The 22,764-nt window shown below is 41.2% G+C and overlaps 1 protein-coding gene across 3 annotated transcripts in view; it reads right to left on the reverse strand.

Moving 5' to 3' along the window:
- The window catches only part of LAMA4 (laminin subunit alpha 4), a 152,234-nt gene extending 131,229 nt beyond the window's left edge, over positions 1 to 21,005 (reverse strand). The window contains exons 1-2 of one of the 3 annotated variants that reach the window (XM_047762950.1): positions 20,790 to 20,927; positions 20,348 to 20,698 (exon numbers count right to left, since the gene is read on the reverse strand). In XM_047762950.1, coding sequence (XP_047618906.1) covers positions 20,348 to 20,542 — 195 coding nt within the window. In that variant the 5' untranslated portion in view covers positions 20,543 to 20,698; positions 20,790 to 20,927. Of the gene's footprint in view, positions 1 to 20,347 lie in introns of all 3 variants that reach the window. The other 2 variants (XM_047762940.1, XM_047762958.1) reach the window with 2 other exon arrangements.
- Between the last annotated feature and the right edge of the window lie 1,759 nt (positions 21,006 to 22,764).

Consider the following 22,764-nt stretch of genomic DNA (forward strand, 5'->3'; position numbering starts at 1 on the left):
CTTTCAAATTTTGCTCAGGTTTGCTCTGAGTATGTGGCTTGGTCGAGATAGGAAATATTTCCCATCAGCCCTCTGTCATTACTAGATTTTCTATATGGCATCTATTTGGGATTAAATATAATTTATAGCTGGTGTTTCCATTTTTAACAGTTTCTATGTAATGCAAATGTAAGTTGTGAAGTAAATTATGTAGATTATTCATTAGAGGTGTCAACTCTTGTTAGAAGCTGATTGTATGACATTCCAGCTGTCCCTGACACTTCCCTTCTTTAATGTGAGGGATCTGACAATGGGCCTTGGGAAAGGGTACCCCTTTGTATAATAGACATTAGTGGGTGTGCAGGTGTTTCCCCTTATGAATCAGAAGCAGATGTCTGGTTAGGCAGAGCGTATGACATTTTGACACAGGTCTGGCCTCACCTAACAGGAAAACTATGACCTATAAATTGTACTCATAAAATACCATCACTACAATTTTGACTGAGCCATGAAAATAACTTCATCCTTCAATGCTCAGGGAGGCTAGATCCTACAGAAGCTTTGTGACTGGCTCAAAACTTAGGATTGTAAGTTGAACCTACACGCTAACTTTTTTTTTGTCTTTTTAAGGGCCACACCCATGGCATATGGAATTTTCCAGGCTAGGGGTTGAATGGAGCTGCAGCTGCTGGCCTATGCCACAGCCACAGCAACTCAGGATCTGAGCTGTGTCTGCGACCTATACCACAGCTCACAACAATGCCAGATCCTTAACCCTGAGTGGGGCCAGGGATCGAACCTGGATCCTCAGGATCCTAATCAGGTTCGTTACCACTGAGCCACAATGGGAATCCAACTTTGATGTGTTTCATGAGACAAATGACAGTAGATTTTAACCCACATGTTCTTATTTGTAAAACAGGAGCAGGAGAATTCATTAAACAAATATTTTACATCTCTACTATGTGTCAAGCACCTAAAAGGCTTAGGAGAATGCATCGTTAGGCCATGATTTTAAGTATTTCAGAGTGGTGATCTGTTCAGAGATTCTGATGACAGAGCCACTTTCAAACAGTTCATAAATAAACAAATGTATCCAACACCAGCGGTTTACAGAAAGCAAGGCAAATAAGCAAGGCATCTTGAACATTTAGCTCCATTGGGGGAGCTAAATTAAAACAAAAGAACAACAGAAAAACTTTTGCAACAGGTTGGTAAATCTGTAATAATAAAATTTTAATTATAGTATCACGAACTGTTCATAAGTTCTATTATTATTAGAACATGAAAAATATACAAAGTTGGTGCCGAATTTCCATCGTTTTCATGTTATTTGGGATATTTCCTATGATTTTCTCCCCAACTTCCCTACCCCTAAAACTTTATTTTGTGATTTTGGTCAAATACTCTAGTTTAAATATTTCATTCAGTTTTACATTGGTAAATGGCATAACTAACCTGCACATTTTTCTTTTAGTAAAAATTATGAAGGATCGTTTCAGAATCACTTTAGGATCTGATATTATCTCTTTGTAGCTTTTAGATTTTACCCACATATTACTGTTGTGATCCAGATAGTTATTCTGTCTGAGTGTGTTTATAAAAGTGAAGGTAAGGGTCATAAATAAATTGAAAAGAAAATGACTGCAAAGGAGATGGCAGTGCCTCGAGTGCTGCAGATCCTTCTCTGCCCTGCCGTTTTAATGGCAGCAAAATAATGCACATTTATGAAAGGAAATGGATAAGGAAGGCTGAGAGTGTTTGATTTAAAGTAATTTTGTTATCTGTCATTTGAGGGGGAAAAATTGTGCTGATTTTAAAACAATACTTTTGTTACAGATGTTTCCAGACCCCTTCCCTGATCCAAGGAAACAAAATACCATTCAGCAGCAAGCCCAGATTTAGAGATGGGGCTTGTTCCAATATAAACATTTCTTAGCTAGACCTTCTCCATGGAAGTGCATAGTCAATTTTTCCATATACAGTGGGAAAGACAAAACTTTTAGCTTAAAAGGCATTCTCACCCGCAGCACAGAGCTCCTGGAATGAGCAGCCGAGAGACTCCATGGTTCACTATTGATGTCAAGCCCAATGCCCATTTGTTCGTCAGAAATACACAACAGGATTATGTCAGAATGGATAGATGCTGCAAGCAGAAAACTTACTGTTTTGACTTTTGGTGTTTGGTGTGGTCATTTATTCATTCTGTGTCTCTGGTTCACACAGCACTGTTTACCCTGGACCCAGTTTAGAGTGTGGAACAAAGCAGGCATTCAACAAATAAGGAATACATGATGCATGAACTTTTTTTGTATGGCCACACCTACAGAAAATGGAAGTTCCTGGGCTAGGAGTTGAATTGGAAGCTACAGCTGCCAGCCTACGCCACAACTGCAACAATGCTGGACCCCAGGCACATCTGCAACCTACACCAGAACCTTTGGCAACACCAGATCCTTAACCCACTGAGTGAGGCCAGGGGATCGAACCCACATCCTCACAGAGATAATGATGGGTCCTTAACCAACTGAGCCACGACAGGATGGGAACTTCATCAACTATTTTTTTGATCAACTATTATACTGAAGGCACTTGGCCAGACAATTTGGGGAATCAAAAGATGAATGATAGGCACTGCTGGCCTCCAGGAATTTAGTGGGGGCATTTAAGGTGTATATGTAACTTACTCTAATATGTGGTAGAAAGTACTAAGAATCATAATGTAGGAGAGGTACAGAGAAATGCTGAGAGAGTAAAGAGGAAGGGGAAATTACTTAAAAGTAATGGGGGGAATGGATCAACAATGCTTCTTCAGAGGGTGGCATTTGTGCAGGGTTTTCTTGAAGGAGGAAAGCTGAAGCTGAGAGGCTGGACAACATAGGGCATTTTTTAGTTAATCCCTATAAGTCAGAGAAGCTCAAACTTATATTCCCCTTGCTGTTTTATTGCTCAAGGCAGGCAGACTTCACCTCCCAACCCCATCACCCCCCTGTAATCTACTTCAGTAAAAGGCGCCAGATGGACTGAATTTTTTTTTTTTTTTCTACTTTCTGGGATCTTCTTTGGAAGGATTAGTTTAATATCAGTGATTAAACTCATGTGACATCTTCAGCAACCTTCTGGCTTGCAGTATACTCACATGGAGATACCACTGTCTCCACACATCGTAGGTAATACCAGAGGCATGCCCTAATCTCCCAACTAAGTGTTAGGTATGCCTAGAAGCTGCATTAATTCTTTGCGGTCATCTGGATACCATAAGGGACTCTCATGTAACTTAAGAGGTTGGAATTTTGGAATTGATTATAATTTGAGTGATATGCAAAAAGGGAGAATGCCATTCAACTATTAAAAAGAGAATATTTTTATTTTATCCTTTCATTCTGCTAATGCATTTCACCCATAGTGAGATGAGCAAAAAAAAAATGGTAATAGAAATACTTGGTTGTGTGGCTCTCTCAGTAGCTATAAGATTGATTTAATTGACTGGGACTCTATCAGTAATTAAAGCAAGAATCCGGTACACTCGGTTTTTAATATTCTACTGTCAATAGCCTAGTCACTGAGCAGCTGAAATAGAACAAAAATCTATCCTCATTTAGGAGTTCCCTTGTGGCACAGTGGGTTAAAGAGCCTGCATTGTCACTGCAGCAGCTTGTGTTGCTGATGGGGTATGGGTTTGGTCCCTGGCCTGGGAACTTACACATGCAGTTAGCTTGGCCAAAAAAAAGAAAAAAAATCGAGCTTCATTTAAAGCTTCAACCGATATTTCAGGTTTTTTTTTTTCTCCTTTTTTAAAATTTGTAAATTTCTTAGATGATTTGAACTAAGCTCAGAGGAAATCTATGCTGGCTCATGACTTTGAGGAGAAAGCACATTTTCTAGATGAACATGAACTTACGTTAGCAGATTATAAAAAAAGAGATTGTAGTCAAAGGAAAATCAAAACAGTTTAGATAATCTGAAGTGAAGATATAATGTCTTAAAATTAAGTGTCCAACACTTGTTAGCTTTCAAAATAACTAAATGGAAGCACAGACAAAAAGATGTTTGGCACAAAAAAACAACAAAATGCTTATTTCCACTGAACATTTTGATATATTGCAGGTCCAAAAACACAGGTCACTGAAAAAATGTGCTTCACCTGCCAAAATAATCACAAATACTCTTTGAGAGTAGGAAGAGCCCAACCCTTTAATAAAACTCAGAGATTTTAAGCACCTTACAAAGAGTGTTATCCTTTCCCCCCATAAAGATTATGACTCTGATCTTACAAAGATAATTATCTGTCCTTAAGTAAAGTATTATTCTGACCATACTGAGGATCCTCCTCACATCAAAGATCAGGGGAGAGAACAAGGGTTGACAGTGCCCGCCATTTTGAAAGTGAACCATCGAGTGGGCAGCAGATTAGAGATGTTCTGTCTCCCAAAGACCTTCCTATTGTGCTGACCACATGGGGGCTGCTTAACCCCCTGAAACCTTCCTTACTTCTTATCCTCTATTAGACTCAGGGCACATCTAAGCAGATGCTGTTCCTGGGGCAGTCCCTGGATCTCACTAACTCCAGTTCTGCTGGGAATTGGTAGATTGTCTTTGAGAAACAGGGATTATATATTTTCTGGCTGGTAGAAGAGCAGGGAGGCTCAGCTTTGAAAATGGCAGTGAAAAAGCTCCACAAATAAAAATGGAGAGGCTGAAACTGAGAACTGTTAGAGAGCAGGTTGGGACAGTCACCAAGGGGTATGACTGCCAGAACAGACCGCTTTGGTACCAGCACATGTTTCATTTTCTTCATTAATTTCTCATGTTGCAATTGTTCTGCTACATGATAGGGAAGTTTCTTGAAGTCATGTGGAAACCTGAATGATGACTGTGTGCAGGGGGAATGGCAGACATAATGTGGTCTGGGAATTTTTTAACTTAGTTCTTCAATTGTTTTGAAACAAAAGGGTCATTGTTCATATTTGAAATAGAACTTTTTTTTCTTTCTTCCTTTTAAGATCCAGGATGTGTTGTTTATTTTTGTATGACCATCAAAACACTCTAGCCGGAAATTCTGAAAGCTTACTGCACTTAAGAGATTTCTTTTTAAGTATAGGTGCTGAAAGCATAGTTTAAGGGGTCAATAGCCATATGGGGCCAAAGCAAAAAATCTTTGAAATGAAAGAAGAGGTATGAATAATGTGGTGATAAATTAAATTCAAAATTGGGATAAATATAATCACTAAAAGGCCTAGAGCACGTCTAATATTTTAGTAGTTTGGTTACTTAGGACTAAGGCATGGATGGTGACATAGCCACAATAAGAAGTTAAAGATGGATATGATTTTGTCTGATCCAGCTTATTTAATATTCCAACCCACAGATCACCAGGAGTTCTTCATCCATATTATTTGATCTGGTGAGAGTATCCTTGCTGTGGTTGAGTAAGGCTAAAAGGACTGCTCCAAGGGCCAGAAAACTTGGTTGGCTCCCGTTCTAGAAACCTGCTATGGGACGTTAGGGAAGTGACAACTTCTGGTTCCAGTTTCCTCCTCTTTCAATGACATTCTAGGCTCCTGGCATCCTAACAGCCTAGAATTCTATAAACCTTCCTGCTGTCTCATATTGGTTCCAGGCTGTGAAGCTTTGGGAGAATCATATAACATCTCCATGTTTACATAAATTAGATTAGTAACTACTGGGCTGCTTGGTTTGTAAGATGGTTATGAGAAATGAAGGTGGGACTATGTAGGAATACACATTGTAAATCATGGAAGCTTTGTAAATACTACACTGCTTCTCAGCTGAGTTAGTAGTCATTGGAAATTCCAATATTTTTCAGTTGTGAATAACATTTTTCCAATATCAATAGCTTTTTGAAAGCCATACTTTTAAAACTATGGGTTAAGATGTATAGGAAGTTTTCCTAATTTTTCAGATCAGTGCTCTCTTAGTGTTATATGTCATAAAGCAAAATAAGTGGCAGCTTGCCTTCATGGCACTGTGAAATGCTTAGGTGTCACTTTTTCATTCTAATCAAAAAGTAAAAGTAAAATGCAGTTTTAAGTATTTATTTTCTCCCTTTTTATAGATATAAGATTCACAGCAGAAGCATTTTGGCCTTTGGAGATGAAGGACCACAGATAGGTGTACTACTTTGTTGAAGGAGGGGAAAGTAAGACTAAGAGCTATCTTTTTAGGTTAGGGTGCAGGTAAGAAAGTGTGGTTTAGGTTTAAGGATTAGATGATGTTAATAATGATAAAATAATTGGTTTAGAATAATAAGAACCATGCAAACATCTGACTGTTGTCATGAGGATTGAAAGATACTATTATCTCTTCTACCCACTATCACCCTCCAAAACATCTCCAAACTCCTTTGCTGTTTTCCCTCAGCACTCCCAGGTAACAGCCAAGACAAAAGTGGAATTTCCTAATTTCCTAGGAAAGGGCCAAAAATATCTTCAGACAGGGAACAGGAAGCATAAAAATATCTCTCAGGAGAGCACCAATTGTTTAGAGATTCCTAGCTCGTGTTTGGAGCTGCAACAGAGGTGCTCAGAGCACCAGCAGCTCTTTGCAGTCAGCAGCACGCACTGGCCTTGAGGTGGGTGTGTGTAGCACTGAGAAACTCCTAGGAGGTACTGATTTGGATGAGATTTGGGGCAACATTTTGGATATCTGTCACGATTTAGAATATCAACTCATAAGCCCCCATCATCATGGTTTTTAAACATTTTAAAGCAGAGAAATCTCTTTTTTTTCCCCAATGAAATCTCATGTAGAATTCATCAATAAAACAGATAAAAAGGAAGATGCAGGAGTTCCCATTGTGACTCAATGGAAATGAACCCGTCTAGTATCCCTGAGGACATGGGTTCCATCTCTGGCCTAGCTCAGTGGGTTAGGCATTTTTCGATGCTGTGAGCTGTGGTTGCAGATACGCCTCTGTCCTGCATAGCTGTGGCTGCGGAGTAAGCCAGCAGCTATAGCTCCATTCAACCCCTAGTCTGGGAACTTCCATGTGGGTGTGGCCCTAAAAAGCAAAAAAAAAAAAAAAAAAAAGGAAGAAGATGCATTGGTTGAAAGAAGCAAAGCTCTTTTTCCTCCCAAGTTATACTTGAGGCCTTTCCATGAAGCCTCAGCTTGAAATCCACTGATTTAGTAGGTCTCGTGTTAAAAGGTCTCTGAAGAGTTTTTCCCCATGATGTAATACGTTTCTACAAACAGCAGAAGCAAGTCATCTGATAGAATCTCCACAATGACCCCAGCATCTGTGCTTTCCTTTTCACACCACGGCTACTGTGTAAATTCCGACCCTTCTTATTCTCTCCTGGACAATTACCAATACATGATATAAGTTAGCCTGATTCTGGTCTCTACCGCCTGCTGCCCAATCCATCCAATAGCCCATTTCCAGATTAATGTTGATGAAGAATTCTCACTGAGCTGCTTTTGGGCTCTGAAATCTTCCATGGCTCCCTGTTGTCCAATCCCACAACTAGGACTATATCCCTTCCTAGAAGAAACCCTGTCTTTTGTCTTTACTCATCCTGTCCCCTCAGCTTGTATCTTCATCAGTCTTAAAGATTCAGCTTGAATGGTACCTCTTCCAGGAAGTCCCTCGTGAACTTCTACCAGGAGACCTTTCCTTCTAACCCCCCTAAGAGTGTTTGTAAGATACCAACTTAGTTCTATTACTATTGATGCACTCATTTCATCTCTTTCACTGTAGCTTATTCATCTTTGTAACAAACATGAAACTTGCTCAGATAGTTGATACCCTTTTAAAATAAGAGAATAAAGATAGTAATGCTGATCCATCACGTGTCCCTGAACATCTAAAGAGTACAAAGTGGCGATACAGGGCCTGACATGTTTTACATATTTCAATATATCAAATATCAATATGTCAGATATTTTACATATTTCAAAATATCAAATAAAATTTATTGTGATATACTCATGAAAAATGCACAACTAAAGTGAAATGCTAAATTTTTTGTTTTTGCTTTGGGCTGAGGTTAATACAGAGTGATAACACTGATGATTTTATCAGCTCTCTTTTGCTGTTATAAATTGCTTTCTCTCCCTAAAAATGAGTTACAGGGTAACAGACTCCCCTTGGTAGGTGTTCTGTCCACCCTACCTCCACCCCCATTTCATATGTTGAAGCTCTGTGCCCAAGGTATGTGTATTTGGAAGTAGGGCCTATAAGGAGATGATAAATGTTAAGTGCAATCAGAAGGACAAGGCCTTAGTCTGGTAGAACTGCTATCTTTATCAAAGAGGATGAGAGCGCTCTTTTTCTCCGCATATGCACAGAAAAAAGTTGATGTGATGACACAGATGATGGCCATCTCCAATCCAGGAAGACAGCCTTCACTGGAAACCAACCCTGACGGCACCTTGATTTCAGACTTCTAGCTTCTAGAATGGTGAGGAAATAAATTTCTGTTGTTTAAGTCTCCCAGTCTGTGGTATGACAGCCCTTGCAAACTAATATAGTAAGCAGAACATTTTGAAACCTGAGGCTAGAGGAACAGGAGAAACATTAGATTGTTGGGTGTGACAGTTTGGGGGACCACTGCTCTGACACCTCCCCTTCTCCCAGGTTAACATGGACTCCACAAGTGACTGCTGGAAGCTGGTATCCTGGTCCAGGAGGGCAGAGACTGCCTGGGTCTGTTCCAGAGGGAATCATTGGTGCCTAGCTTGGTGCCTCTCAGCTCTTAATGATAGTGCTCTGAGTGAATAACTCACTCATTTCAGACATGTTGTTTTATATAGTGCTTGAAAATTTCAAGGGAAGAAGTCACCAGCCTATGTGTCTTTTAGGTCTAACTCGAATCCTTTCTGTTGCTAAACCTCCTTTCTTTCCATATTTCATTTATAGAGAAAAAACTTAAAGGGTAAACTTCCTAAACCTTTACTCAGTTTTCCTATGATTGATGTACTTTGTCTCATCATCCCCCCTCCCCAATCCCTACCCCTTGCTGAGGTCCTGCTTTTACTACATTTTTTGAGTTTTCTTTAGCCTTCTATCAAGTTTTTAAAGTTGTAGGTCCCTGATGTAAACTCAGGATTCCACTGAAATGACTAATGCTTAGTATAGTTGGACATACATAAGTACGTACACATTCAGATATTATGTCAATATTTATTTCTATGATATCTAAAGAAGAGCCTCCCATTGTTGAGATGATAGAGTGAGCATATATAACTTGAAAAACAAGTCAAAGTATAAACATTCCACTAATTTACATGTTCTTTATAGACTCATCAGCTACTAAGACCACTCTGGCATTCCTGGATGATACTGGAGGCCCTTGTTAGTTGAGCTATTGTAAGACAACTCTGAGATTTAGAAACAGATGTTAGAAGGTCATTTACAGGGCAGGGATTAAGAGCTTGGAGCCAAATTCCCTAAGCTGTGACCTTGGATAAGTTCCTCAACTTCTATATGACTCAGTTTCCTCATCTGTAGAATAGAGCTAATAGTAGTGCCTTCCTCATTATAAGCAATAAGTGAATTAATACTACACATAGAGTGCCTTGAACAAGGCCTCGTACACAGCAAGTGCTATCAAGTGCTTAAGAATGAAAATCAAAAGGATGATAGCTGCCCTGTAAGGCTGTTATAAAATAGCAAGGGGTCCTCTCAGGGTGGAGGCTGTGTCAAGGAGACCTGGAATCAGCCAGGAAAATGGGGACAACTCCGCTGATGCAGGAGGAGGCAGAGACTCTGTCTCAGGAGTGCTTTTCTGCAAATCTCAATCCCTCTAGAAAAGTACCAGCTGGAGGACTAGCTTTGGCAATTTCCATTTTGAGGAACTAGCTCTTCTGTATCTCTTATCAGGCTCTTTCTAGTTTACATGGAGACCACACTCCTCACTCCCTGAAGACACATTATCCTGAATTAGAAAACCTCCCTTGTTAACAAGATAAACATTACAGTTCTACTATTTCCTAAGAATCTAGCAACACCCTGTTTTCAAGAAGATTCCACAAGTAAATTCTTCCCATTTCCACTCCCTTTCCCTCAAGGACTCAGTCTCCAGTGGTCCCCTTTCTAGGTTGTATGTGTGTGTATTAGGAGTAGGAGAGAGGAGAAAACTGCCCTGTCACTTCATTTTTTTTTTTTTTTTCTGGCTTTTTAGAGCCACACCTGCAACATATGGAAGTTCCCAGGCTAGGGGTCCAATTGGAGCTGCAGCTGCTGGCCTACACCATAGCCACAGCAGTGCAGGGTCCTTAACCCACTGAGCGAGGCCAGGGATCAAGCCTGCATCTTCATGGATACTAGTCAAGCTCTTAACCCACTGAGCCACAGTGGGAACTCCCCATGTCTTTCTTTAAATCCTCTTCCTGAACAGCTACTCTGTGTGGGCCAGGTTTCAGGAATTGATGTTACCTTCTTAGCTCCTCCTGAGGCCTAGAAACAGCAATGGCTTTGAAGCTTGTTTTTTTCTTTTATTCTAAAGTGCACCTTTCCAGGCCAGAGCTCTCTGACTAGCCTCATGCAACTCTGATTTAGTTTTATATTTTAGGCCTCTCTATAATTACGTCAAAAAATGCTTTCCTTTTCTGGAGTCTTGATTTCCTGAAGTCCACTGAAACTCAAGTCCAGCTGCCTTTTAGAGACTAGCACTTCTCATACTTTAGCATGTGTGTAAACAACTTGGGCTTCTGGGGAAAATGCAGATTCTGATCAGAGTGGGACAGAGAGTTGCCTCCCCAACACAGACTTGAGTGCTGCTGGCACTGCTGTCCTGGGGCCACACTTGGAGTCATGACGACTTTGACCTGTCCTCCCCACAGCTGTTCACACCCCAGGGCAGGCTCCCTCACACCCCAGGGAAATTCAGACTTCCAGAAAGGTCCTTGAAAATATTTGCTTCCAAATGTTGCTTCTGTCCAATCTAGAACAGGCTATCAAATTACACTTCTTCTTTACCTTGTCATGAAGGCTCAGGAGGCAGTGGTATACATATGTATGTGTACATACATATATAAAACATATAATGGATCAATAATCCCTAACTGGCTTTTCCTTCATTTATCAAGGCATGAAAAGATATTCTCCTCTCTGGACCCTGTGTCACATGTCACTTAAGTGTTAAAAGGATGCATGGACACGAGGCTCCAGGTCCCTCATCTTGTCCATTGTCATCCTTCCTGTTTCTCCATGTGGAGCATCTCCCTGAAGCATCTGGAGAGGGCACATGACATTCCCCAGGAACCCTGGGTGGGAAACCCTTGATAGTCACTGGACACACTTAAGTGTCTGTGGCTGATGCCAGCTGGGAAGCCCCCTGGGCATGTCACTTGGGAAGGCTCATGTCCACGTCTGGGCCAGTGCTCTCTCCCACAGGCTATCCTCAGCCCCACCCCTGGAGTTGTGAGGAAGCAGGAAAAAGGACTCTATTAAAGCATCCCTGCCCCACCCTCTTCACAGATTAGGATCTTATGTTTCCTTCAGGCTCTGGATCTTAAATCTTGGGGTTCTAAGTAGGACAGCAGCTGTGACTCTCAGTGATTCTGTTACTTGAGTCAACTTCCCTTCAACTAGTTTAAAATTTGATCTAAATTAGACAACGATAGAACTTTGTTGCTAGAGGCAATTTTGATTTTGTTTTGTTCTTTTCAGGCTGTAGAAATTGAGACCCCAGGAGGTGAAGGGACTTGCCTAGGTTCTTTTAACTTGTAAGGGTGATTTGGTTGTTAGCGGCATAACCAAGAACCAGAATAGTCAGTTGTGGACTCACACTTCACTGCTTTTCCCACTCCATTCAATTCTGTGAGATTCTCCTATTGATAATTCAACTTAAGGATAAGTAGAAACAATAAAGAGTTAAGTGGATAATGATATATTGAGGATAAACAGTTTTTCTCTTAAAAATACATATATCATTAAGCAATATTTTGCTCAACGATCCCAACTTCTAAAGCTAAAGGCAATTATGTCCATTGAAACAATTTGAAAGAACATAAGGCTGGAAGTCAGAAGACATAGTTCCTGGTACTGCTTTGCCAATGAGCATTGTGTCCTTGAGTGAAGCACCCTAACCCCTGGAGACTCAGCTTCCTCACTTACAAAATGAGAGGGCTGAATTTCCTAAACTCCCTTTCTAGATTAAACACCCTATGATCCCTTTGATTTTACGGCTCCCACTGCTAGGTACAGTAGAGTTATACCTCCAATAATCGTTGCCCATGGCTCTGCATTTAAAAGGTCTCCTCTATGCTGAATTCTGTACTGCAGTAGAGGCTTTGGGGCTTTTCTCTGATGAGTGGAATTTCAGGGTGTCTGCTGGCATTGGTCACAACAGACAACAATTCCAAGGGAACAGTATAGAAGGAGGCAGTTATTTATGTTCCACAGAGAAATGCTGGCCCATCTCCAGGCATTCAGATTCAGTTTGGTTTCTGAATGACAGGCCTTTAGCACCTCACCCATGAGCTGGGGAGTGACAGAATCACAGCTGACAGAACATTTCTGCTGCTCCCAGGACTCAGGGCATTTCATCAGGAAGAGAGGTTACACTTAGGGTGTGCCTGTCGAATTATATCACTGTTCATCAGAGGGAAACACACACACACACTGTGGCTGTGAACCTTGAAAGCTGTGGAATAATCCTGCTGTGGACCAAGAATATGGCCATGATTTTAAACCCTGAATTTGTGTTCTGGCTCTTGCTGTGATTCTAGATGGTTCTGTAGCCCTGGCATCCCATGGTACAAGGCTTGCTAGACCTTTGTCTCGCCTTCTGCTGATGTCTATATTATGCATTCCTTTGGGTCGACATTTGGCTTTACAGAGTTGCTTAGTGAAGTGTGTCATGTTGCAATTTACTTTGTGAATAGACAACAGTATGGCATGTAATAGTCACTTCTGAGGTGAGTTTTAGTGAAGACATCTTTGATCTCTAGACATCTGATTTCCTTTAAAGTAATCATGCCCCTGGATGTCATGGAGGGCATAACTTCAAAACAGATACTCCTATACCAAGTCTGCATGTGCCCAAGGTCCTTTTAGCTGTCGTATGCAGCCTGGATCACCACTCTAGTCTCCAAGAGACGTGGGCTAAAACAGCTGTTAATGTTATGGGATTTCTCCAACTCATTGGTTCTCATGGAATCATAAACATTGATACTTCACCCCATTTAGGTAAACACTAGATCTCTAGCTTCCAACAAAACACAACACACAAACTAAGAAATTCCTGGAAATAAAAGAGTAATATTGCATGTTACTCAAAGTACATCTGACCACCCCTCTTTCTCCCTTTTTTTTTTTAAAACAGAATTTGTTTCTTCACGTATTTTTTTTTTCTTTATGCAGAGGATTTAGGCTTGTATACGGACATTTTCCCACTACCATTCATCCTCGGAATGCTGTTTTCCCCAAGTTTCTCATGATAAAAAGACTCAGATTCAGAGCTGAACCACTGGCAGCTGAATTTCATTAAGACTTTGATGGGAAACTTAAGTTGGAATTACAAACATCTGTGGTTAAACTTCCCTTTAGTAAACCATTTCCCAGAATTTAACTTTACCACACTAGGAGCAAAAAGAAAAACAGCTGAAAAAAGAATGCTGCTCTTTGGCAAATGCTGGAGTAGATATTTAAATTTATTCTCTGTAGTCACTATATCTCAGTCAAGTAGCAGATTACTTGCTTTAGAAAACACACAAATAATTGTTTGGGAATGATAAGTTTTGGAGCACAAAGCATGTACTAGCGATGTAATTTTAATAATTTCTAATCAATCAAATGTCCCAAAATTATGTCTGGCTGTTATTATATTTATATGGTTACTTTGAGCAAGGAAAAAAACCTAAAAAGGGGGAGTGTTTTGGCATCATGTACTTTAACAAACTATGACAAGTCAGTTTTGAGAATTTAATTGTGAAAGGAAAAAAAGGTTATAGTCCTTGTTATATCAAATATGTTGGGTTCTTTTGGTTAGCTTTTTTTTGGTGATTTGGAAAAACTCCTTCATGTCTCTTAAATGCTCAGATTATCCTATTTCTGGGCAAAGATTATGTTTAAAGAACTACTAGGGATACAGTGATTATAATAATTAACCTAGTCTGCTTCTTCTCCAATGTTGTATAATCAGCAAATTTGTAAGCAAAAGTTAAAAGTAATCAAATTTGCAAAAAAAAGTAAAAATTTAGATGAAAGTAGTCTGATACTACAAATCTGAACTTTCAGGAAGATAAAAACAGTGGAAGAAAGAAAGTGAGGAGGGAAGGAGAAAAGAGGAAGGGGATGAGGGCAGACGTTGAGTTAGGAAGCTTAACATGTTATTTCACAAATATCTTGCAAGGCAAATACATTTGTATTCATTTTACAGTCAAACAAACCGAGCCTCTGAAAGATGAACTAATTTGCTTAGAGTCAAACAGCTAGAAAGTAAGGGAGCTGGATTCATAGCACATCTGTCTGGCTAGATGCCCACATTGTGCCTTTGATGAAAGGTGAGTTTCAAATGTTGTAAAGCAGAGACTGCAAATAAACAGTCCTCAGGCTGAATCAGGCCATCAGATGTCTGTCCCACAGGACATTAAAAAAATTGAGTCAGCAATTTCACATAAGAATCCAGATTCTGTCTTCTCTTGAAAAAACGAAGGCCTGGCAACACTGGGGCCGTGGAAGGGGAGGGGGTGTGGGCTCTGGAGAGGCATCCTTCCTCTGCTCTTGCTTGGGCCCCATCACTTACAGGATGTGCTCCTTTCACTGCCCAGTTATTTTATGCTTGGCCTCTATAAAAATCTGAGTTTAAAAATTTTCTCTGTTTCAGCCTTTCCCCTTTTGGGTATATATGCAAAAGAACTGAAAGCAGCGGTTCAAATGGATACTTGTAGACCAATGTTCATAGCAGCACTATTCACAGCAGCCAAAAGGTAGAAACATCTCAATATCCATTGACAGAAAAATGATTAAACAAAATATGATATATGCATATAATAAAGTATTAATTTGGCCTTAGAAAAGAATGAAATTTGGACACATGCTGCAACATGCATGAACCTTGAAGACATTATGTTAAGTGCAATAAGCCAGGTACAGAATGACAAATACTGTAGATTCCACCTATATGCAATACCTAGATTTGTCAAATTCAGAGAAACAGAGGGTAGAATGGTGGTTGCCACGTCCTGGGGGGAAAGGCTAATGGGAGTTATTGGGTATTTCATCTTCAGTTTGGGAAGATGAAAAAATTTTGGAGATGGAGGTGGTGATAGTGATGGATGATGATAGATGGCGAATGTACCTAATGTCACTTAAAGATGGTTAAGATAAATTCTATGTACATTGTACCACAATTTAAAAAACATTTCTTCTGGTTAAATCTGAGAACTCTGGAATTATAGCAAATGGAATTCTCCATTTTCCAAACTTGGACTAAAATTATTCATACATATAGTTCTATTTACCTAAACACATTTCCCCTAGGTATTCTTGCACAGTCAAATTACTTTCATGATCTCCTTCCTAGCTGTGCCTCTTACCAGGCAAGGTGCCCGGACAAATGCTCTGTGCCTCAGTTTTGACATTTGCAAAATGAGGACTATACCAGTCCCACTGAGCTGTTATAAGGGTTAAAGGAAATAATTCATGGAAAATGCTGAAACCAGTGTCTGGCATGTGGTTCTCAGTGAGTATCATCTATAAGCCATGCTATTATTAATATTACTACTGATACTATATTCTAGTCCTTCTAAAATCATGTTGCCAAGGAAGCTTCTTTAGTGTTTGGGGAGCCGGTGGCTCTGCCCTGCTGGTCTAGCTCAGGAGTAATACTTTTTCCACATTACCCCCATGGCACTTAGCCGATAGCCACTCCTACAGAACATTAATTCCTTCTGCTTTATATCGTGACCACGTGTATATTTTTCTAAGATTGCTGACTCCTTGAGGGTAGGGATGGGACTCTGTTTTCTTCCTGTGCCTCCTGGCATCTGCTTTATTACTCTGCATTTTGTAGGACTTCAAACCTATTCGTGGGATGATATTAAGTGAATGAAATAAGGGCTGCAGGCTGGGGTGGGGGTGGGAGGCCAATTACCAACTGCACTGTGGAACCCCAGTAGAGAAGGATGGCCCAGGGCAGTGACTAGAGGTCTAAATGTGATTCTACAGAGCCCCTTTCAAAGTAAGGAAGCAAGATAAGGAAAAGGAAAGCAGATAGTGAACGATCTAAGCTGTCTTTTCATAAACATACTGTATTCCTTTAGTGGAAGGGCATCTAACTATGTGTTGGAGCACAGGACTGCAGATCACAGCAAAACACCAGGAGATAAACTCCTGTTTTCCCCTCCTCTCAGGGACGTTTGCTCAATGTTGTCACTTCTTTCCCTTATTTTCTCAATAATCTAGCAAAGGCAGAAAGAGCACCCTGGTCCTCTACCACTTCCTGCTTTTACCTTCCAGCAGGCTCCCCCACTCTTCTGAGTCTCTGGATGGCTTCTTTCCAGCAACAAAAGATATAAACAAACAGAGACATGGCAATATTAGGTAAAATAGCACCATCAAATAAAGTTCTGAGAAATATTCCCAACTAAGGGCTTCTTTTAATCAACCTCTAACCTAGTATTCTTGACCTTGTTTAACTCCTGCTGCTTTTTGATAGATAAGAATGTCGCTCTTCTTGCACCCATCTCTGCACTCCCTCCAGTTCTTCTGCATCTCTCTCTGTATTGGTCAAGGCGACTTCTGCCTAGTTTCACTTGCTATAGTGTGTATAATAAAATCAAGACTTTCTTTTATTACAGGTGAAATACTGGAATAATAAATATACTTTTAAAAAATTTTTTGTATTTTTTATCTTTTTGCCATTTCTTGGGCCACCGCTCCCATGGCATATGGAGGTTCCCAGGCTAGGGGTCCAATCAGAGATGTAGCCTCTGGCCTACATCAGAGCCACAGCAATGCTGGATCTGAGCTGCGTCTGCGACCTACACCATAGCTCACGGCAACGCCGGATCCTTAACCCACTGAGCAAGGCCAGGGATGGAACCCTCAACCTCATGGTTTCTAGTTGGATTCGTTAACTGCTAAGCCACGACGGGAACTCCTAAATATACTTTTTGAAACTGCCTCATCTCCCCTTTGCCTATCCCCACCTACTGAGAATCACTGCTCTCACCATTACTCTCAATGGACTCAACACATTACCTGCATGTAAAAAAGCAAATGGGGAGAAAATCTCAGCAACTAGCACAGAGTTACCCATGAGTGCTCCTCTTTTCAAATTCTTTGCATCCTAGGGGAAACCTGTGCTTATTTTAGAAAGAAAGGAAGGGCCTTTCTTCTTGGTCAGCCAGGGCTCCCCACCATTTTATTCAGTGCATACTTAATGCCTTTGTTCCTCTAATTCACTCTGTGCACCAGTGTGCCCTCACCTGGGTTGAGGGTGGAGGCTCAGGGGTGGAGAGGGTACCAGTCATGCTAGGGGTAAGCGTGGGAGAGCCTTCAGAAGGCCCTCAGCCTGGCACCTTCCACTGCTCCATGCTCACCTTAGTATTTTCCTTCCTTCCCTTTGAAGGAGAATTGAGGAATAACCATTCATATAAATGCAATTCGAATAAAAATGATTTTATTTTTAGACTATCTTTCCATCCACCTCTCAAACCTCCCATGAGTAATGTCTTATATGAGTCCATGTTCTCTTTCTGTAGATTAAAATACAACCTCCTGAACCAATTTAGTAGCGTGGTTGTACCATGTTATTAAATCTCCAGAATGTATTTGCTTTCGGGTCTCCTTACTGGCTACAAAGAGCATGGGAAACCCAAAGGGTGGGACATTGGGATCTCTGTGGGACTGCAGGCTGACTGGAGGCATTATGTGAAACTATGCAGTGGGAACGTAATTACCCCAGTACCACCCTTTCTACATCATCTACTTTGACCCTCTGGAGTGACTAATAGCTTCTTTCTGTTTCCCTAAACCAAAACCCTCAACGGACATTCTGAACCTATTAGTGTCTGACAGTATTACAAATTTAACTCACTACAGGCCATTCTTTCTGATTGGGAGGATACAGACAAGCAATATAAAGAAAATAGCACCATAATAATAAAATTTGGAAAAATATTTCCACATAAGGGTTTCTTTTAATCCAGTAATCCATGTTTTATAAATAAAGCTAATAACACCAACACTTAGGATATATAAAGCATTTATACTTTGTCATGTATACTATTTTTAAGCCCTGTATATACATATATATGTGTATATATATATATAATATATTGAAATATATACATATATTTCTATATATGTATATATTTATAGCCACACCCACAGTGTATGGAAGTTCTGGGGCCAGGGATTAAATACAAGCCAGAGTTGTGACCTACGCTGCAGTTGCAGCAACACTGGATCCTTTAACGCACTGCACAGGGCTGGGGATGGAACCTGAGCCACTGCAGTGACCCACGCTGTGGCAGTCAGATTTTCAACCCACTCCGCCGCAGCAGAAACACAGACCTCTACGTATTTTGTCTAATTTCATTACAATAACTGTATGAAGTATAAAGTAGATGTCAGTAACTTCTCTAAGCCTCAGTTTCTTTATATGCAAGTTGGGCATCTGTAGTTTGTCCAAGGTAAGTAGCAGGTAAATTAAATTTGAACTTGGGACCATCAAACTGCAAAGCCTGGCATCTAAAACACTTTCCTATGCTGCCTTCCTATTATTTCACTGAACATATGAGCATATAAGAAATTGCTCAGAATCTCAGTAATAAATGTAAGATTCCCTAAAAATAGAATAATTTTTTCTTACTTTTTGTGGGATGAGAGTTACAAAAAGTTATGTGTGCCTGTCTCTGTAGAATTAGCAGGTAAAAATACATGATGCCCAGACAAATTGAATTTCAGATGAATAATGAGTAATTTTTTAGTATAAACACGTTCCACGACATATTTGAGACACAACCAAAAATCTATTTGTTGTTTATCTGAAATTCAGATTTAATTGGGTGTCTTGTATTCTATCTGGCAATCCTACTCTTAAGTCAAGCATTTCATTCTGGAACTTTCCACAAAGTTCAAAGCAACAGGTAGAGATAAGGCTTCTGGGGGTGGGGGGTGGGGGGCAAGAGTTAACTCCAAGCCTGTGGAGAAGCGAAGCCTTCCCATTGTGTAGAGTGTCTCCTGCTTCTGGCTTCTCCCCATGTTTGAAGACAAAGTTGACCAGAAGGCGTGCCCCTCTTTCTCATGGGGATTACATTTCACACCACACTGGAGGTTGGTATGCTCTGGCCCTACCCATTCTCCCTTCATTTGCTGGCGTGCATGCATAGGGCTCACTCCTGGAGAAGGACCATCTTCATCCATCTTATTTTATCTGTAGTAATTAATTACTACACTTATACTAACAATTAGTAAGATTAATAGCAATAATTTAGACTTCAGTGCTGTGAGAAAGGGTATCAATAACCCCATAACTGCTTTGGTTCTATAGTTGCTGTAACCATAGCTACAGGGTTTTGTGTGTGTGTGTGTGTGTGTGTGTGTGTGTGTGTTGTTAGGTCAACTGGTCTTTCCTTTCCCATGAACTTAGGTGACTTCATTTTCCTCCTCCTTAGCATCTCCCACGCACTGGACATGCTGTGGTCCATCTCGGCTCAGGGGACCCTTAAATCACTTACTCTGGATTCATCCTCCTTTACCCAATTTCTACACTTTGGTTATGCTTTCAACATAAATGTCATTGTAAGGGATTCAAACAGCAGCTCTTTGAATAAGCATATCATTAACAGCATATCCCCAGCATTTTTACATTTGGGATGGGGCTTGACTTTCACCACAACTTCTTGTTTCTGGAATATAATGGCTCCTGTCTATTTAAGGTATCTGCTCTGCAGTGTCCTAACAGCTTCTTTAGTGCTCTCACCCTCCGAGGACCTTCTGTTTAATTTGTGACAAAAGGATTGGCCCTGTAGTATTGTTCTCACTGTCCTAACATCACAGAGAAGCAGCAAGCTAGTGCCAGGGCACACACTTTAAGTGGTGTGGCTTGACAAACATGATTCCCTGAGACATACAAGTGGCACAAAATCATAGACGTGCCACTGCAGCTCCAGGTAGGAGTCTAGCTTACTTAAAGTATCAGGACACGTGCCCTTTGCCAGCTTGAACAGGGACATGCTTTCCAAGGCCTCAGCTCTCAACTCACTATGTCCAAATCCAGCCTACAAAGTAAAACTTTTATTTCAAGTTTCTGAGGCGACCTGGTCCCAGTGAAATTCCCAAGGCGGATGGGGAAGGGAAGAAAGAGGGAAGAGAGAGAGACAAGTGTGGTACATACAGCGCACCGGGCACAGGTGCCCCAGCAGGGTGACAATGGCAGGGACACTGTACCTGGGTAGCAGGAGGCAGGCTTCCTGGAGCCACGCGGGGCTCGCTGGTTTCAGGCGGGTCTAGTCGGCCGACCGCTGAACTCCCTTCAATGTCAAAAGGAAAAGCGCTGTCGTCCCCGGACGCGGCGCGGGAGCAGGCGGTGCTCCAGAGGAGACACAGGGGCAGGACTGCGCACCAGGCTGAACTCAAAGCCATCTCTCCGCTGACATCCGACAGGGCTCCTTCAGGGACTCAGCCACTGTTGGTCCTCGCCGGTCCCTCCCCGTAGTGCGGCGGTGCCTCCCTGCTTATTTTACCTTCTCTGCGTCTGCAGTATCCAGATGGGGGAACTCAAGTCAGACCGCGGAGCAACTTAGTAGAAAAAGGGAGAGTGAGAGAGTAAGCCAGAGCCTGTCCCCACCCCCTCTTCCCTCTTTCTGTCTTCCCCCTCTGTTTCTCTCACTTTCTCTCTCTCTCTCTCTCCCCAGAGGCTCTGGCTGAAGAATGTACAGATGGATGGAGCTTAAAGCTGAGCATCAAAAGGCGGGTGGGGTTGGGGCGAGTCCTGAGAGCGCCGCCGGCCGCCTCCTGTCCCTGACTGACTGAGGGCTGACTGAGGGCTACGCTGCCCTGGCTTCCTTCCCACACCCATTCTCACCGCTCCCTTTTTACCTTCACTTCCAGGCCCTCCCCCTCCAAGCAGGCCTTTCTGACACTACTGGCGGGGCTTTCCTCGCGGCCTCCCCTCTCCTTTCAGTTTGGGGCCCCTCAAGGGTCCCAGATGAATATTCAGCTTTTGTGATTGCTTCCTCACATCTCTTATTTGTTTAGCCAAGGTGCCGGATGTCTTATCTGTATTTATGTAGATCTTTTATGTGTCCCAGCTAGTTTGCAGGAAAGTGGGTGTAAAAGGGATTCCTGGCTGGAGCTGGGAGGTGGAGGCTCCCAGATGGCAGGAGGGGGAGGGCACCCACTTTCTTGGACAAAGTTTCTCCTTTTCTAGAGACAGGCTGCTGCCCTCTTTGTGCTCCTACCTTCCCTGGAGACTGGCTGGCCACCCTCTTCCTCCCGACAGTCCTCACCCAGAGGGCTTGGGAGAAGAATATGTTTCACTGCAGCACTGGAAAATGACTTCATTACTGAAATGCATGAACTTTTATTGACAAAGAACATCTTGTTTTCGTCCTAAAGAGGTGCTTTGTAAAGGGCCAGGAACAAGGCTTGCAGTGTATGAGCCTGTCAAATATACTGCTCACAGCCCCAACCTCTTCCTCTTGGCCTGTAATCTCATGCTACTGCATGTGTCTAAGTCATGTAACCTTCCAAGACTTTGGAGCCAAGTTGAGCTACAATTATGAGGGGTACCCATATGGATGGGTCAATGGCCACTACAGTTGATAGGTACCTTTGCAGTCATTAGCTTCATAAGGAGCCTTAAACTTTCCCAGGAGACCCACACATGGCTTCAAAAGGACTAGATGAGATAACCATAGAATGCCACTTAAGTTTCTGGGTGTTTGAAATCGCTTACAATCATGCAAAAAGAAAAAGTTTTAATAAAACCTACCCATTAGCTCTATTTAAAGGACAAAAATCATTTTATCCAAGGATAAACAAAGCAGCCATTTATTTTGCACCTACCATATGCCTGATACTTTTTATGTGTTATTTGTAGGCCTCACAGCATTTTTGAAAAATAGAATTATTATTTCCTTTTTATAGAAGAAGAAAGGGAGGTTCTGAGAGACTAGGGCATTTGCCCAAGTCACACAGCTGGTAGAAAGCTGAATCTGATCCTCACTGATTCCAAAACTATTTTTCATGTCTATTCCACATGGAAACTCACAAAATAAAGGTCACAAATTCAGAGTTAGAAGAGATGGCACCCTCATTTTTTTGAGTACCTTCTAAGTGCCAAAAAGTTTTCATAAATTATCTTGTTTATTTCCATTTTCACTATTATGAGATAGGTATTGTTATACATATTTGGTAATGGGTGTGTGGTAAAAGTGCTACTAGAACCCAGGTAAATCTGATGCTCAGGTCAATGATTTTCAACAATAAAATGGTATGATACAAAAGTGCCAAGCTGGAAGAAGCAAAAAGTTTTCATACATCCTAAAGTATCTGTAATGTTTTCATTTTAAGATATAAAAACAGTGTTATAATGAACCATTAAGCTCAATTATGATCATCTTCCAAATAAGCTGGTTAACCCACTACATTAAGTAAAAGAACTTAAAAAAGTATGTGTGGGTTTGGTTAATTTTTCAAGAGACTTATATTGGGAGACAAGATGGCCAACCTCCGAAGAGGAAGAAATGATGCTAAATGTCCTGTCCCACTTTTGCTTTTAAAAAAACCCTTAAGTAATAATAATAATAATATACACATCATATTCTGACTTCAGATATAGACCTCATCAATATGCAAAAGCT

This window comes from Phacochoerus africanus, chromosome 2 (assembly GCF_016906955.1).
Source record: "Phacochoerus africanus isolate WHEZ1 chromosome 2, ROS_Pafr_v1, whole genome shotgun sequence".
Classification (NCBI taxonomy): domain Eukaryota; kingdom Metazoa; phylum Chordata; class Mammalia; order Artiodactyla; family Suidae; genus Phacochoerus; species Phacochoerus africanus.